The sequence below is a fragment of the Chlorocebus sabaeus genome, chromosome 17 (assembly GCF_047675955.1).
Source record: "Chlorocebus sabaeus isolate Y175 chromosome 17, mChlSab1.0.hap1, whole genome shotgun sequence".
Classification (NCBI taxonomy): domain Eukaryota; kingdom Metazoa; phylum Chordata; class Mammalia; order Primates; family Cercopithecidae; genus Chlorocebus; species Chlorocebus sabaeus.
Window position 1 is genome coordinate 63,882,499 of NC_132920.1, and position 18,920 is coordinate 63,901,418.

General features: G+C 34.3%; 1 protein-coding gene across 1 annotated transcript in view; it reads right to left on the reverse strand.

The window, feature by feature from the left end:
* LOC103243954 (protein eyes shut homolog) overlaps nt 1-18,920 on the reverse strand; it is a 447,411-nt gene that overhangs the window by 278,845 nt on the left and 149,646 nt on the right. The window contains exon 3 of the mRNA XM_037987163.2: nt 13,904-14,057. Coding sequence (XP_037843091.2) covers nt 13,904-14,057 — 154 coding nt within the window. The remainder of the gene's footprint in view (nt 1-13,903; nt 14,058-18,920) is intronic.

Genomic DNA, 18,920 nt, shown 5'->3' on the forward strand with positions numbered 1-18,920 from the left:
GGATGCTTTCTGGAATAGCAATTTTCCATTATTGTTAACCTTTAGCTAATACTGTCAAGCTTTAAGGTGGTTTTAGATAAATCCTATATGCATTAGGGATAAGAATAGATACTTGCCCATAGTTTTTTAAAATTAAGGTTCTGTGATTTTTTGTGTTAATCAAGATCACTAATTTTCGCTTATGATGACCAGAGAAATGAACATGATTGTTCTTATAAACAGAAGCTTTCCAGGTCAGGTTTGAAAAAGAGGAGTTATTGGATTTGGACTTCTTGATCCTCTCACAAAGAAAAGAGTCAAGTGTTCTGTAGGCCTGGCATAATGAACAAAAAACTGATACCTCCTTTCTTTATATACAGTAGGAAGTAAAACATAGGTCACAGAGAGGGGAAAGAAAAAGGTAGCGGTATGTCACCTATAATAATAGATACAAAAGATGGGTGCAGGGAAAAGTGCCAAATGTGCATCTAGTTGTTCTAACTTTCCCATTTTGTCCTTGAGTCATGTGGCTCCATGCAAGTCTCCCTTCTTCTCAGGCATGAAGTTTATTCATCAGAAAAATGAGGGGATTGAACTACATTATTGTTAATGTACCTTTTCAATCTTAATTTAAATATTTTAGGAGAAAGTAAACATATTTTGTGAGAACACTTAATTATTTTGGACCATTAAAATAATATAGAAATAAAATTTGCTATTTTCTCAGTGGATCAGTTAGAGTCATCAAATGTAATAAAAAAAAATCACTCCTTTTATTCCTGAGCCTAGGAATAAACCCAGCAATGAAAACTTTTTAATTAAGCACTCAGACATGCTTTTGAACAACACATGTGGTATTTTAAAGCAACTGTTCTCTCAAATAATAATCAGTAATCTTGGTTGAGAAAAATCTGAAAAATAGCATATCAATTTGCATCAGTCTTTAATTAGAAATAAATATTCATTTTAGTATAACATACCTCCTCGTATTAGATAGAAGGGGAATGTGCTAAACTTTTCTGCATTTATGGAATTAAAAACATGTGTCTACAATGGAACTATAATTGATCCATGTAATTTTCTAAGATGAAAAAATATTTTCTAAAAACTTTTTAAACAGTATTTACCAATTATGGCCTAACAAATTTTAAGTAATAGAATGTTATGGCTTGATATGGTTTGACTCTGTGTCCCCACCTAAATCTCATCCTGAATTGTAATAATCCTCATGTGTTAAGGGAGGGACCAGGTGGAGGTAATTGAATCATGGAGGTGCTTTCTCCCGTGTTGTTCTCTGATAGTGAGTCTCACGAGGTCTGATGGTTTTATAAGCATCTGGCATTTCCCTGCTTGCATTCATTTTCTCTTCTGCCACCCTGCAAAGAGGTGCCTTCTGCCATGATTGTAAGTTTCCTGAGGCCTCCCCAGCCATGCCAAACTGTGAGTCAATTAAACCTCTGTTCTTTATAAATTACCCAGTTTCAGGTATTTCTTCATAGCAGTGTGAGAACAGACTAATACATAGCTTTTTTCATAATAACAAATACATTGACGTTTTTGATGTATAGTAAGTATAGCAGTATATAATAATTTATAAACACCTTTAAAAATGTTTAAATTTATACATATGTATTTTGTGGGATAAGTAAAAGCAACTTTTCCTACCCCTTTTTTAAAAATTCCAGAGTTTATAAATGGTATACCAATTCCATGTTTCTTTCAATATATTATCATAATTAGAATACAACTTTTGCTAAATTTTATTGTGTGAAATTTCTAATAGAAAAATGGCAGTCATGTAAGTGAAAATAGAAAACAAAAGTTTTAGATTTTGTGCATTTTTAATTTTTATTACAGTTGAGCTTCCAAAATTATGTTCACTAATTTTATAAAGCATATTTCAGAATTAAAAACAGAGAATTTTGAATGTTTCTTAAGGTTTTCATGAAATGTAAAGTATAAGAGATTTTAACTTCATTTATTGTCTGTAATATAGACCATGCAATATTGAGTAGTGATTAGAGTTAGACTCTGGATTCAAATTTCTTTACTTTGAAAACTTCTGTGTGATTTTTTTCAGTGTCGTCTGGCTTCATGTGCCTCAATGTTGTCTTCTTTAAAATAAGTATAATAGTAACTCACTGGGTGAATATTAGAAATAATTAAATACAGGTGTAAATAATTAGCTACAGATGAAGACCAAGAAGTATGCTTAGAAAATAGTAAGAGCTTAATTAGTGATAGCTATTTTATCATTAACATAGTTTAGACATTTTCTTTAAGAAAAAAGTTAGAATCATCAACCTCTCCATTTAACCTTGGAGGCCCTCTACTAATGCCATTTCCTTTTTTACAACTTTTAGAGTTCTCATTAGGTTCTAGTCAATTTTCTAATTTCTCATATGAGCATTTTATTTGTATATTTGCATATGGCAAACCTACTGCAAATCTCTCTATAAAGCTAGATTTCCATGGCCTTTACATACTTAACTAATCCCCTTTAGTAAGATTTCTATAGTGAAGTCTGTATAATTGATTTTCTTCTGATTGTAACATTTCAACCCTTACATACTTGTTTATATTGTGTTGATTTGGTTTCACATGTGGTCTTAAGGATTATCTCTAATAAATACATACTTTATTCCTAGCATTCTTATAGTAGTTTACATGTGACAAAAGGAAGAGATCCTGTATCATTTATTGTTTGATTTTGGAGATGAGATAACAAAAGATCAATAGAAAAATCCTTTACAAGACATGAGCATGCTTGGAATTGACAGCAAAAGGAGTTGAGTATGAGTTGGGACCAGTCTAGGCTAGCTTTTAGAAGGTGAATGGCTTGCAGAAAGCACAAGGTACAATTTCATAAAAAAACCCCCAGAATATTTAGGAAGGAATTATAGTATTAGTTACGATGCATGTGGTAGGAAAACGTAGCACTGTTTTTGGGACAGTAGATATTATGGCTTCAATGGAGTGGCAAGTCCATAAGACTTGGGTATTAGAGGAGGATAAAGATGGAAGGAGCTGAGAAAAAAGCTTGATTATAAGACACATGATTTGTTCATGAAATGATAAATGATGGAGAAAGGGAAAGTTTTCTATTGGTGATTTGATTTGAGAGTGACCTCATTTAAATAATATTTCAGGAATGAGTTGTATAGCGTGGTTAAATATAAGGCATGTAGGGTAAAATGGTCTACATAGGAACCCTGTTACAATTACTTAGAGTTGCATGACTTCAGATAATTACCTAATTTCCTTAAGTCCTAGTTTCCTTAATTCTTAAATGAGTATCAGAAAAATAACTACCCCTTAAAGATATTATAAAGAATAAATGAGATAGTATATAAAAATATCATGGTGGCTGTCACATAAGTGCAAAATAAATATGTATTACATAGCTATTAATGGACATGAAGAAATGACTAAATGATTTTACTGTAATGCAGGTGAAGTTTTCCGCCTATCCTTTAAACATAACGGGGCCAAACCTTAACAGACATTTACTTATCCGCCTCACAATCATCAGGACAGTTTTCTTTCCTATTGTCAAGGAAATAGATCTGCTTACTGTAATACAGAAGAGGCATGTGCTCACTCCATGACCCTCCCGGAGCTTGGCCTCCAGTGGCTCCAGGACTACCACCTTCCCATTTATGAAACTGCAAAGGAAGACAAGCCTAAAAAGCAAGAACCTTCAAAGATATTTGCCCCAGAGGATAGTGGATTAGTCACTGTGCTAACTGCCTAATTATGAAGTGTTTTTAATAAGATGCTGTAAAATGCAGCATTTTTTTTTCTAGTCCTACGGCAGCAATAGGAGAAATAGGTATATGTGTGTGTGACAAACCATAACAATAACACTTTCGTTTGAGGGATACTTGATGTTTTTGAAAGAGCTTTCATATACATGATATTCACAGAAACCTATATAGCAGAAAAATGAGTGTTATTTTTTTTTATGTTTCAAAATAGAAATAGGTAAGATCCTTTGTAGTTATACAAAGAGTGCTTTGCTTCCTCACTTCCCCACTTGCAGGATTCTGCCTTTACATGTCCTGTGCCATCATTTTGAAGCAGAATGAATCTATAAAGAGTCCTTCTTTTGTTCTATACCCAGGTATACCCTACTTGGGCTGTGCTGTATGTTCTAATGATATATCAGTGAGTGACTTTATTTGGAGTTACATGTGTCCATGCTGATGCACATCTATACAATTAGCATTTTATGGTTTTGGTATGATGAATATTTAGCTGTTCTTCTGAAGCGTCACTGTTTCTTTGGGTCACTCCTCATAAGAAACAATAGAACCAGTCGCTAACACGGGGAATTTAGTTCCCTGATGGGGTGATAGCAGGTGTGGGAATATATGCCTAGTTTATCTAAAAACAACCTCGGCTTGCTTAGGTGTAAGTCAAACCCAAGTGTCTCAGGCTTCTTCAGCCAGTAAGTGCTGATTGTGGCCAGCAGTCTCAGTCAGCTACAGTGAATGCTATGGTGTGCTGCCCAGAGGCCCCTGGGGATGAGAGGGGATGCAAAGGCCTGATCCTCTTGACTAAATTCAGGAAAGTATGAACATCTCAAGTCCAGACTCCCTTATAGACAGCTGAGGCCTCTGGTGCAACTACTTTGCAATTCAACTTCTGCCTCTGTTCAATCCTGTTTCCCTCACTGCTTTCCAAGTGTTTGTTCCTAAGAGCAGTCTCTAATAAACTTTGTGCATGCAAATCTCCATGGCACACAGATGGTTTCCAAGGAATCTGACCTAAGATGCAGTTATTAAGCTTCAGTGACTGAGAATACACACTCTTAACTGCAGGAATTACAATATATTATAGACTCTCCCCCTCCAAATACTTTAAGAAATCCCCAGGACTTGCTTGTCCATGTGTGCCAAGTATCAGATTCGCTTGTTGGTGATTACTGTGCATCATCAATCCAAGACTTTACTTTTTCCTATTCTAAGAAGACATTCCTATTACGTTCCTACATTTTCTATTCTAAGAATTCCATATATTCCTATTCTAAGAGTCTACGCCAAACTGGAACTGTGTTTCTATCACTTTCCCTGAGGCTGAGGTGCCAGAGGAATTGGGATTCTCCTTCACCCTAATTTCTGCTACTGCACCCTAGTGAAAGGGATGAGTGACACTGCTATTACCATGCGAACAGGAGACTGTTCCTTTGGTGTTTTATTCTTTGGGTAGAGGGGAAGGGATTCCCAGGGCATGGTTGAGTCTATCTTGTCCACCTCATTTGACTGGAAATTTTTGCATTTCAAATGATGGGAGCTGTACTTAGGTGTCTAACCAGCCCCTCTGTGGCTCAGCAGATGCCACTGGGTGCTGTGAACATAATGTCATCAGGAGGCACAGTAAATTCCTGTTTTATGGTAATTGGTATAGGGCTTTGCCCTGCAATCTCCTTCTTTTTAACTTTGTAACGTTGTCTTTGAAGGGCAGGATGGAGATCTGATATTACTGGCCGTTAGAATTAGGCCAGCTATTCCAAAGTTAAAAAGTAAGAGGAACCAGGACAGAATTCTATTTCAAATACCATAAAACAGAAATTTACTGTGTCTTATGATGGCATTAGAATAAATTATCTGAAGAGATATTAAAATTCTTTGTTCTATATTTATTGAGTTCAAACACTTTGGCTAAATAACAGTACCTGTCTCTGGAACCAGCTTTCAATTTTAAAGAAAATTAGTAAATCTTTAAAAAAGCATTAAATTATTCTTAACTGAATAGTGTTGGGTGGAAAAGAGTTCAGATGTTAAATTGTAAAACAATTTATATCAACATATATCTACATTTTATTCATACATTGATGAAGTCATGAACAATTTGTTGAGGAAGTTGGCATAGCTTCCTTTAGCTTCATTTATAAAGTATTTTTTTTTTTTTAAATAGAATGGTCTATATTTTGAGTGAATTCAGTGAGAATTATTCTAAAGTTAATTGAGAGAAATGTTTTCAAGGATTAAGCTCTACCACTAAGAACAGGCTTCAAAATTTTTTCACAATAAAGTCTCTTTCCAGATAGTCATTTTAAGGAAGTAATCAAATATTCTCTAACTATAATGATAAATTCCAATTAAGGAGAGCTAGGGGGACTATAGAAATGGGAGGAAAAATACACAAAATATAAATATATTGTTAAATCTCCACTTCATCACGTAATTAACAAATCTCTTGATGTTTCCCCTGAATCTTACTTTTCAACATGTTAAATCCTATTATTTAACTGTGCTATATGCCAGAGTGTTCACTGACCCCCATCAATTACTGCTATTCTGCCCCGATTTTTATCAATTTGATTTTCCCCAAGTCTTCATTTGTTTCATATTATGTTCTCATATAACTGTCAAAATCTTGTCTTGAAAGTGATAAACTATACACATTTTAGAATTAGAAGGCTTTTAAGAATTGAAGTTTATTTTGTTGTATACTCTGCCACTGCACAAAAATAATTTAAACTTCTCCAGTAGTCTTTTCTGACAGTGGTAGAAATCTACCACTAACTTTAAAGGATGAAGAAAATCTAGAGTCTTCCTCAGCATACATTGCTAGTGCTCAAAACACTTCTTGCCTTTTATTTTTATTGATTGTTACACTCTGCATTAGAAATGACAGTGTTTAATGGTGACTTGCTAAAGAGCTAAACATCCTTTCACCTGGAACTTTTTGTTCTCATCATACATTTTCTTCCATGAGCATGTTATTATCTACACCTTGATATCTTTGCAGATCCTCTTTCATCTGCTGTACCCTGATAAATTTCTAAGCTTCAAAATGGAGCTCATTTTTCATTTCATATTATAGATGTAGTCCCTTTCTCTTCAGTAGGGTCTTTGTGGTTGCTCTCAGGACTTGAAGGTCAACCAGTTCTCTGTCTTTTCTTCTCCGCATTCCGTAAGATGAGGATTTGGGCCCTCAGTCTTGACTTTTAAAATTTTGCTAATTGCCATTCTGTTTTGAAAATTTGAAGTGAATTGCACAATTAAAAGGCACAAATGTTATTACAGAATCAAATAACTTCAAATATACTTTTTAAATGTCAAACTGGCTGGGAGAGTCCACTGGCATATTATTCCATAAAGATGGTCTGTAGACTCGGGTTCACATTCAGACTGAGTTGCTTCACTTGATTTATTTTTCAATCAATAAGCACCAAACTGATACTTCCACGTTTCTCAAGAAGTATGCAAATTTTGGAGACAACTTTGTATAGTAGAACATTCTATCCAATAATCTGAAATAGTACTAAAATTACCAACTTGCAGATTCATAGATCTTTTTTAAAGATTTTCTTAAGCTTATGTAATAAAAGAAATTTTGGTTTCACAGTAGATCTCCACAAATTAATACAAATAAACTGCATTGTAACTTGCTATCCAGCTAGTTTTTATGTATGTTATGTAAGAACAGGCTATGCATGGATAAAGGTGCAGGAGTAATGTTTAGCTTTATATGTTTACATACATGCCAATATAATGATAAAGTATTACCTATATTTCCCATATTGAGCTTTTTTCCTTCATTTCCTCTAAGAAATACCAGATGGAAGAGCTGATAAAAAGATACACAAATTAATACTGAAGTGAAGTTTGACCTTTTTAATGTGAAAATCTTGCCAAAGTTTCCATATTGACATGGCAACATTTTATGAATAAATCTAATATCTTATAGATTTAGCACAGTTCAAAAGTCACCATCTGTTTCAAGAAGTGGAGGCTCTCACATAGTTTCCTGGCTGTAAGACTACCAGCATGAAATCCATAGCTTATATAAACTCTCAGGAATATGTGAAAAGCTTTTGTATATTTTAGAAAATTAGAAACATAGGTAACATTTTTAGTGACTGTCAAAATTATAGATAATAGAGTATGGATATTCTTTTTTTCTTACATGCAATGGAATGGTCTCTTGCTCATTCGCCATATTGAGTTATAGATCAGTACCATCTGGTCAAGCAAGCTGCAATGCAGAGGATAGATGTGGGGAAAGGGTACATAACTGGAATCTGATGTTGAGTAGAGGTGTCTGAGAGCCTTTAACAAATTAAGTGTGGGTATTATAAGAAATCATCTTTTCCTTTCATATTTTTCTATAAATTACTAGTATCTTAATTTGATATGACCAAAATCAGTCCTACTCAGAATCATTCTTCCCGTTTTGTGAAGTTAATGTGGATTTTGCATTACAATAAATTTCTATCTTTCTTAAACAACTGTGAGAAATGAGCTAATTAAAATGAATTTTACAAAATCTGCACCAATATACATATATCATATGTATGAGGTTTTATCTCATAAACATGGAAAGGTCAACAGGAGATAAAAATTTGGCCATTTATAAAACTTAGCAGTTTTTATTTTGTTTTCTGAACCAAATATTATCAAAGGTAATGTGATAAATATGTCTACATTGATTTCTTTTGACATATGTTTGGGTTTTAGCAAACACTAATGAGGGTTCTTGCTGTCCAACTACTAGAAACTTATCCAGCCTCTGTCCAGATGATCTTAAACCATGCATTTCTTTACACTGACCTGTAAAAAAGTGGCTATTGGAGTTGTGTTGCTCTGGCAGTCATGCAATTCTTGGCCAGCATCCCACTTTGGCTACCCTAAGAGTTGCTAACCAAAATAAATTATTAGGTATTAGGGTATACCTTCAATAGACATGGATAACTTTATACCTCTGGATAAATCTTTGAGGAAATGTTCTCAGGAGTGTTAGATAGTAGCATCTAAGGAAGGGGAAATAGGTTATGTGCCTTTAAAACATGCAGATAACACAGTAAATCACCTACAAGAAAGGACACAGGGTTTTTTTAGGGAACGAAATACTGGGTAAAAGTTAGCTTTAGTGTAAAACAGACACTAAAGGTGCCAGAAAATTTTAAACTTCAGAAACTTACAAAAGTGTATATATATAGTAAGACAATTTTTCTGAACTTCCCCAAAAGAGAATAACCCTTGTGAAAACCAATAGCTCTCTCTATGTGATCCCTTTCAAAATTCGTTGAAATGAAAGACAAACTGTGCATGAGTATGAATTACAATGTATCTGTAGAACTGTGATCTCTGCTCTATTTCATTTAAGAAGAACTTCTATCTTGATACTGAATTGACCTCAATCACTACAAGTGGCTTATTCAAGTTTGTTCTACTTCTCCCTGTCCTACAGATGTAAGATGGATTTAGTTGGAGGAACTACTGGCTGATAACAAAATAAAAAAAATAGCTAATAACAAATCAAAAAGTCATATTTTACAAGTTGAGCTTATCTTTATTCCATTAATTTTTGAAAATAAGTTTTTATTAGGCTGGGCATGGTGGATCATGCCTTTATTCCCAGCCCTTTGGGAGGCCCAGTGGGGGAGTGGATCACCTGAGGTCAGGAGTTCGAGACCAGCCTGGCCAACATACAGAAATCTGGTCTCTACTAAAAATACAAAAGTTAGCCAGGTGTGGGGATGCGTGCCTGTTGAGGCAGGAGAATAGCCTGAACCTGGAAGTTGGAGGTTGCAGTGGGACCATGGGCAACAGAGCAAGACTCTGTTTCAAAAAAAAGTTTTTAGCAATCATGCTATATTTTTTTATTGTCAAGAAATTCTTTAATATTGAAGAAATACCGTCAACATTCATATGAGGAAAAAGGAACCTAATTCACATGCTTTTTTGGGAGAAATTTACCCTGCATTTGCATAGTGAGAGTTTTATTAGGAGAAGTTGGAAAAAGCCATCCCAAAAGATCCTTAAATTCTAAATTTTACCCAGTTAATGATGGAGAAGTAAGACTAAACAGATGAGACAGCAAGAGGTGACATAAACAATTGGACAGATAAAGGCAATCATAAATCCAGGGACATCTACAATGACAGAAATGAGAAGACTCAGGCTATGTATCTCTATTTTCCCTGCCCTCTGGCAGGAATCTTCTCTCATGTACATTGTATGTTACTGGCCTAAACTTTTAAGAAACTTATGTTCTCGGCCAGGTGTGGTGGCTCACGCCTGTAATCCCAACACTTTGGGAGGCTGAGGTGGGAAGATCACCTGGGGTCAGGAGATCAAGACCAGCCTGGCCAACATGGCGAAACCAGGCGTCGTGGTGGGCACCTGTAATCCCAGCTACTTGGGAGGCTGAGGCCAGAGAATCGCTTGAACCCTGGAGGCGGAGGTCGCAGTGAGCTGAGATCGCGCCATTGCACTCCAGTCTGGGCGACAAAAGTAGAACTCTGTCTCAAGAAAATAAACAAACAAACAAAAAAAACTTATATTCTCCCTTTTTCATTAGTTTTCTGTGTATTAACAATTTCTATTCAACTAGTAATTCCAATTAATTAAACATACTCAAATTTCTTTCATCTTAATTTTTTGTCTCGATTCCTCACCTTCCTCTAGTTATCATCTTACCTCTTTTTATAGTTTCACATTAAAACTTCAAGGAGTTGTATAAACATATTATCTTGATTTTTTTTTCTCTAATTGGGCTTCTTCTTCTATCCTGATATACTGAAGTCTTCAGGTCGTGGAATCATGTGGGCAGTCCAGTGGACTGGAGCATTTGATAAGCTTTGCCATTGCCTTCCATGACACTCTACTCCTTTTTTGGCTGTTAGTTCCTACTTACTCCTTGTCAGACTCTTTAATGATTTCAACTTCCAGTATACAGTCATTAAATGTTAGCTCCTCAAGAGTCACTCGAGGCAGTTTTTTCTACTATATACTCTCATCCATTCCCATGGTTTCAATTATCATCTACACAGTGATGACTCATAAATTCATATTTTCCATCCAGATCCCTTCTCTGACCTTTACTTCAATATATTCAATTGAAAATTCCACTTTGTGTTTCAGAGACATCTTAATCTCAGCATGCTCAAGCTTAAACCCAGGATCTTCTCAATCTAACCTGCTCTTCTTGCATTGTTTATTATTATCTCAGTGTCTGATAAAATCTGCTATCCAGTTGCACATAAGAAATGAGTATCAGTTTTTGACCACTCTATTTTTACTCCTAGTATTTAATAAGTCACAATTTTGCTCCTAATTATGTCACTTTATCTCTGACACTAGTCTAGTCCAAGTCACCATCATATCTTACTTGGATATACAGTAACCATCTAACTGGTTCCTGCAATTATTCCTTAATATAGCCGCAAGGCCAGACAGCATTTGCAAACTGTCTACCTTTCAAACTTCATCTTCCATTACTAAGCCACCCTCTTCTGCTTCTCTGTTCAAAACACACTGTTCTTTGGGGTCTCTGAATCTGAATATGCCATGTTTTTTTCTAGCATAGGGTTTTGTTTTACTGATCGATTGATTGATTGAGTCTTGCTCTGTTCTCCAGGCTGGAGTGCAGTGGCAGGATCTCGGCTCACTGCAACCTCCACCTCCTGGGTTCAAGCGATTCTCCCGCCTCAGCCTCCTGAGTAGCTGGGATTATAGGCATGTGCCACCATGCCTGGCTAATTTTTTTGTGTTTTTAGTAGAGATGGGGTTTCACCATGTTGGCCAGGCTGGTCTCGAACTCCTGACCTCAGGTGACCCAGCCGCCTCCCAAAGGGTTTTTTCACATACTCTTCCCTCTGCCTGAAACTCATAACCACTGCTTTGCCTGTTTTTGTTTTACCAAGTTTACTTCTATTCATTGTTAAAGCTCTTTGGTCTCTCTAGCACAGGCTAGGTTACTTTTTTAACTTGTTCTTCCTGCATCATGTTTCTTCCATTTACAACATATCTCAAATTATTCCTTCATTAGTGTGTCTACTTGTCAATCACCCTCACTAAACTGTATACACATAAGAATTTGGATTTTTTCTGTTTAGGCTTACCATTGAATTCTAGTAGTTTAGTATAGCGCTACAAATAGAGTAAGAAACATTTGTTAAATGAATATATGAAACTAAATATAGAATAAAACAAGGAAAACCACAAAAATGAGATGCAAATATTAAGGCATTGAGAGCATGCTTAGCAGATGAGCACTCAAAAGTTTTACATGAATGATATATAATATGTAATATGTAGTCCTAGGGTCAGCCTATTGTCACTTTGAGCTCTTGTAGGCAATTGCCTATAACACAAAGCAGATTTGCATTTTTACATTCATAGTAATGTAATATCTCCTTTTTACTTAAGTTTTGATAAAATTAAACACTTGGAAAGTCCTTTTCAGTTTTACTGGAAGCATCAATATTTATTTTACAGATTATTTTTTTCCTGAGGCTATCTCAGAATCTGAGTGGTTTGAGGACTGCTCTGTTAGGTTACAACTTAAAAGTAAAGAAGAAAATCATTTCTCTAAGAACTTGACCTCGAATAGCAATTATTTCATGTATAACTGAAAGTGCTATTGTTTGTATAAATTGTTGATACTGTATAAAATGATGATCTTATTAATAGAAACACCTTTTAAAGAGTTTTCTGTTATTTAGCTTCTCATCTGGTTCTTTTTAGTGATCAACAGCAAACACTTATAACAGAAATGGTTGAAATATTTGTTGATCTGAAGGAGTTTGTTTTGTCTGTATAGAACTCGGCATTCCAAAGGGTATATCTAATTTACAAATGATAATTTCATTACCTTAGTAATTTCATTGCCTTCTTGTTATAATCAAATGAATTGCCCAGCCCAGACACCCTCATTTCTTCATTCATTCAGACATTTACTGAGTATCTCCTATTTGTCAGATGTCCTATTAAGTGCATTAAAAATGAGTAAGAAACCATCCCTGCCTGTAAGAAGCTTCATTTTCATATTGGTGTCAATTTTGTTGATGTTATTTTCAGACTGATGCAGTTTCTGAGAAAGTTTATTTAATTTATATAACCTTCATAGGTTAGCCAAGAGTCCTGCTGATCAGACTAACTTACCTAATTGTCATTTTAAAGACGAACTCAGTCACAGAATATTTTTCAATGACATAGAGTAACTTTGGAGACCATTATTACTAGATGAAAAATTTGAGCTGTACTGATGAAAAGTTTTAAATTCTTAGTTGTTACGTGTCAGTTTTGTTTAGTAATGCCCCTGAGATGTGACCATCATTTAGCAATTTCTCTTTTCTGATATTTTGTAATTTTGAAGCATAAATGAATTCAAAGACTGCTTTCCAAAAATTTGTATAATCCAGAAAGACATTTCCATTTAGTATTCTGTTTGGTCTTTGTTTTCTACTGAGTTTTCTTTTTTTGTGCAGTCAAGGGCTCCCATTAACCAATTTCTAGCAGCTGTACTCCATAGATATTTTGTTGAACAATTAAACTGGATGTTAGTTTTAATTGAACAACTTGATGCGTTAATTTATTTGCTTGTACCATAATATTTTCAAATAAAATTGATTTACTCTGTGTGCAATTTGATTGCCATAGGATAGTATTAAATTATGGCTTAGTTCAATTTGTAGTTCATTTCACCAAACTGTAAAAATAAACAAGTAAAACAAAAGCAAAAATTAAAAGGTAAACAAAACAATTTTCAGATGAACTTTTAAAATTCATTTCGTTTTTGGGTGGCGATTACACATGTAAATAACATTTAAAAAATAGAGTTCAGGCCAGGCACGGTGGCTCATGCCTGTAATCCCAGGACTTTGGGAGGCCTAGGAGGATGAATCACGAGGTCAGGAGTTCGAGACCAGCCTGGCCAGCATGGTGAAACCCTATCTCTACTAAAACAAACAACAAAACTAGCCAGGCAAAGTGGTGTACACCTGTAGTCCCAACTACTTGGGGAGGCTGAGGCAGGAGAACCGCTTGAACCTGGGAGGTGGAGGTTGCAGTGAGCTGAGATCACACCACTGCACTCCAGACTGGGTGACAGAGCAAGACTCCATCTCAAAACAAGCAAACAAACAAAAGTTCAGCACAAAAGAATTACTGTGGAGTACAGTACTTACCGTACTGTGATAGGGGTGAATGCATTTGTGCTAATGCTGTAGTTAGCAGAAACAGTCAAAATATTTTGAGAATTTCCACATCCATATTTAACTGATGGCTTTCCTTCCACAAGAAATAAATGAAGAAACTGCTTTCCAAAATTATTCCCATTACCTTTAAGAAAAAACAATATATTAGTAATTGATGTAGATTTATATTTTGTTGATTAGTGATAATTAAACACAATATTTGCCATCAAAGACTAATTTACGGGGTTTGTAGGAGTGCTATGAGATAATTATTCACTGTAGTAAGTACCATATTAGAAACATATATTATTGTCCACAGGCTGACAGATAGCATGGTATTAACAGCATTAACTTGACATGAGTTTTAACTTCTGATTCTGTTACCTAGTAGCTAGATGTCCTTAACTATTTTAAACCTGTTTCCCCATATGTTAAAATGGGGTAGTGAGAGTGACTACTCTGAGTATTAGAACTCCTGTGATAATTAAATAAAATAATAAATGAAAAGTGCCATGTTGAGTTTTTAATAACTTGCATTATTATTATTGAATCTGTTTAAATTTTGTTTTTGATTTCTAATTTCTTATGCTTATTTGTATTTTAATTACAAAACAATATGCATTTTCTATAAAATTCAAAATAATAGATAAATATATAGAGAAAAAAAATTTCTTTTCCCCTAATCTCATTATTCATCCCCACTTTGAAATGTTCTTTTCTACCACCTATCTCCCTACATACAAATATTTACATATCCCAATTTCCAGGGACATCTGTCCCTGGAAGCCCATGGATCTCTCTTTTTAACTTTCCTAATTGAAATATAACTTATATAGAAAAATCGCAGAAATTATAAGCATAAAGCTCAGTAAGTAATCACAAAGTGAACCCACTCACCTAAACATCACCCAAGTTAAGGAAAAGATCATTATCTGCATTGTCAGAAGTCCTACCAATCACTATTGTTTTCTACTCTTCATCAAAAGTAACCACTATCTTGATATTTAACAACTATAGTTTTACTTGATTTTAATCTTCATATTAGTGGAGTCATATTGTATGGATTCTTTGTCTAAAGTAGTCCTCCCTTTATGACAGTCCCAAAACAAGTAATTATAGTACAATAAAATATCTTGAGAGACCATATTCACATAATTATTACAGGATATAGTTATAATCGTTATATTATGTGTTGATATTAATGTCCTACTGTTACTAATTTACAGATTAAACTTTATCATTGGCATGGATGTATAGGAAAAAATCATAATATTGATAGGGTTCAGTACTATCCACAGTTTCCGGTGGATCTTGGAATGTATCCCTTGCAATTAACGAGGGACTACTGCATTTGTTTCGGCTCAATGTTATGTTTGAGAGATAGCATTATGCCACAGTTAATGCATTATCATTATTTTCTAATATTCCATTAAATTAATGTTTAAAATTCATTTACTGTTTCTAGTGTAGATAGACATTTTCCCCCTAGGTTTTGGTTACTGTGAATAATGCTGCTATGACCATTTTATATATGTCTTTCAGTTAAATTGCATACATTTGTTGTGTATATATCTAGGAGTTGAATAGCTCTGTAAGAAACTATAAATAGGATTAACTTTAGTAACTATTGCCAGTTTTCCAAAATAATTGTTTATATTTAACACTTTACCAGCAGTGTACAAGAATTCCAGCTGATCCATAGCCTTATCACTTGGTGTGGTCACTTTGTAGATTTTACCTATTCTGATTATTGTAACTTTAACTTTACTTTCTTGATATTGGTGAAGTTGAACATATCCTCATGTTGACTGACTATTTTGATATACTTTTGGGAAATGTCACTCTGTGTTTCTTGCTCATATTTATATTTAGTTGTTTGTTTTTTTCTTATTGAATACAAGTTCTTTGTCAACTATATAGGTTGTAAATGTCTTCTTCAGTGTTGCAGATTGACTTGCCAATCTCAAGGGTGAGTTTTGATGAGTGTATATTCTCAATTTTTGTGTACATTTATGTATTGTTTCCTTCAGAGTTATGATTAGTACTTTCATGTCATGTTTAAGATTTCTTTGCCTTCCCCAAAGTCATAAAGTTATTCTACATTAGCTTCTGTAAGGTTTACTTCAGTTCTGCCTGGAATAAATTTTTCTGTGTAATGTAAAGTATGGAGTTGTGATAAGCTGAATTATGATGCCCAAAGACACCCGTGTACTAATTGGTGGAATCTGTGAGTGTTATCTGATACTGCCAAAGAGACTTTGCAGATGTGATTAAATTAAGGAGCTTGAAATGGAGAGATTATCCTATATTATCTCGGTGGGCCTTAAAAGTAGACACAAGTGTCCTTATAAAAAGGAGGAAGAGGGAGACTGGATGGCAGATGAGGAGAAGGCCGTGTGACTACAGAAACAGAGACTGGGGTGATGCAGCCACAAGCCACAGAATGACGACAGCCACCAGAAGATGGAAGAGGCAAGGAATGGGTTTTCTGGAGCCTCCAGAGGGAACCAGTCCTGCTGACAGCTTGACTTTAGCCCCATAAGACTCATTTCAGACTTCTGACCTCCAGAACTATAAGATAATAAGTTTCTATTGTTTTAGTGGTAACTTGGCATAGCAGCAATGCAAAATAGTGCAGGAGTCATTTTTTAATTTTTCATTTTGATTTCTAATTGATCCAAAATCATCAAAGTAAATCTTATGATGTAAATATTGAATTTTCAGATATTTATTTGTGGAATATATATATTTTACTACTTTTGAGTTTCCCCATTCCCTACTTTTCTTCTATTGTTTTTATCAGTATATATGTGTGTGTGTGTGTGTGTGTGTGTGTGTATATATATCAGTATATGTATTTTATGATAATGACATTGTTTTTGTACTCAAGCAATAGAAACATGGACCAATAAGTGTCTTAAATCTCTCCAAAATTACAACCTTCAGAAATGACCAGCATTAATATTCAGTGAACATCTATAGATACAAAGATTGACATATGGATAGATATGTAGAATTTCTTAAAATAGCAGGATCACACTATAAAGTATTTAAAAAAGAAAATTATATGAAATGAGCAGTTCTCAAACCCTTTGATCTAAGGAGCCCTTTACACACTTAAAATCTAGTGAAAACTCTAAAGAGCTTTTGTTTACATGGTTCGCATCTTTTGATTTACTGAATTACCATTTAAAACCATGAAAATTGTCAAATATTTATTAATTTAAAAATCCGATTACATGTTAACCTAAATAACATATTTTGTGAAAGGTAATTATATTTTTTCAAATAAGAAACAGAGAATTATTCTATACTTTCACAAATATCTTTATTTTGAACCTTAATAGGAGACAGTTGAATTATTATCTCTACTTCTGTATTCAATCTGTTGTGATTTGTTTCTTTGGCTGAAGTACAGGAAGTTCAGCCTCACACAAAATGTAGTTGGAAGAGGAGGAACATTTTAATAACTTTTTCAAATACATACAAACTGGACAAATGACAGTTCCTTAAAGTTTAGTTGCAGTGTGGAATTTAAAAGTATTAATGAACTTCACATACTTTGTTACATTAAAATGTCATTAGTCTTTCTTGCACTTTGAATGTTTTACTCATTCATAATTTTATAACATCACTAATTGATCATTTGAAAAATTGGTTCAGTTGTACAGAGTTCTCAGATATGACACATTTATTGTATAATAAGTCAAATTCATTAATATTACCACTAAGATAATCAGAACATGTTAGAAAGTTCTCAAGTTCGCTATGGGGAATGTAGATTTTTCCAAAATTCTAATTTTTCTTTGACAGCTTGAGTTTTGTCATTGGCAAATATACTATTAGCTGTTTTCCTTAAGATAATAGGCTTACTTGATTACTTTTTCAGAAAATAGCTGCCAAATAGTCACGTTTGAATAACCACACACTATCTGCTAGTCATTTTTTGAGTGTTTTCATAGTGTCCAGAAAAACTGGCAACTTGTCTCAAGGCAACTATTGTTCTTTAGTATATAGCCAGCTTTCTTAATGTGTACTTCCAATTCTACACACAGAATATTAAAATTTGTATACTGAAGTGTTGAGATTGAACAGGATTAATGAATTTTATTGCATCTCTAAGGACAATTTTTAAGCGTCCATTTTGAGTGGACAGTGGAAAAGAATACAATGACCGCTGGTACGATTTGGTGCTGCTGCCTTAATATTAAGGTGTTAATAGTTTTATTGTGACTTTTACACCATCAGTGAAAATGCCAACACAGTGATTTTGACCTTGTGGATACTTGAAAGTCTCGTGGATCCCTCAGGAGTCTATGGATACACTCGGAGTATCCCTGTGTTGGAGCTTACCTCCGCTTAAGAGGAAAAACCAGAAGCCGGAATGAAACTAGACTTACTGCTCAACATTAATAAGTGTTTCTTTAACAATTCAGCAAGAATGTGTAGAAACCTGGGTTATCTGTTCCCCCTACCTCAGGCTCTAGAAGAGTGGATTAAAAGCAACAGTCAGGTCTCAAAGAAGGGTTCGGAGAAAGGTGTCTGGAAAAATTATGAAAGACTTTGAAATGAGAAAATAATTTAATATTTAGCTTACTCATCCTGATTCTCTGAACCTTTCTTTGTCTCTGAGCTATTTCCCAACACTGTAAGTTGCAGAAAACTAATAATTCAAATGATTCCTGACAATATAGATGCATATTAATTTTCTGATGAAGTGAAATTGATTATTACCCCATGGGGAGACCTATTTTTGATCTACTTATAAATTTACTTCAGAATTCCTTAGTTTTTATACATGTTTCTGCCCCCTGAATTATTTCTTGAACTTACTGTAATCTCTCACTAGTTACTACATAAAATAATAAGTAAATAAAATCTTTGACATGTGTTGATTTTATATACCCTTTAAAAATTATTTAATAAAGAAAAATCAACTAATTCTAATTTTTGATGTTACAACACATATAAGGGGGAATGATTTGCATTATATCAAAACAAAACCAAA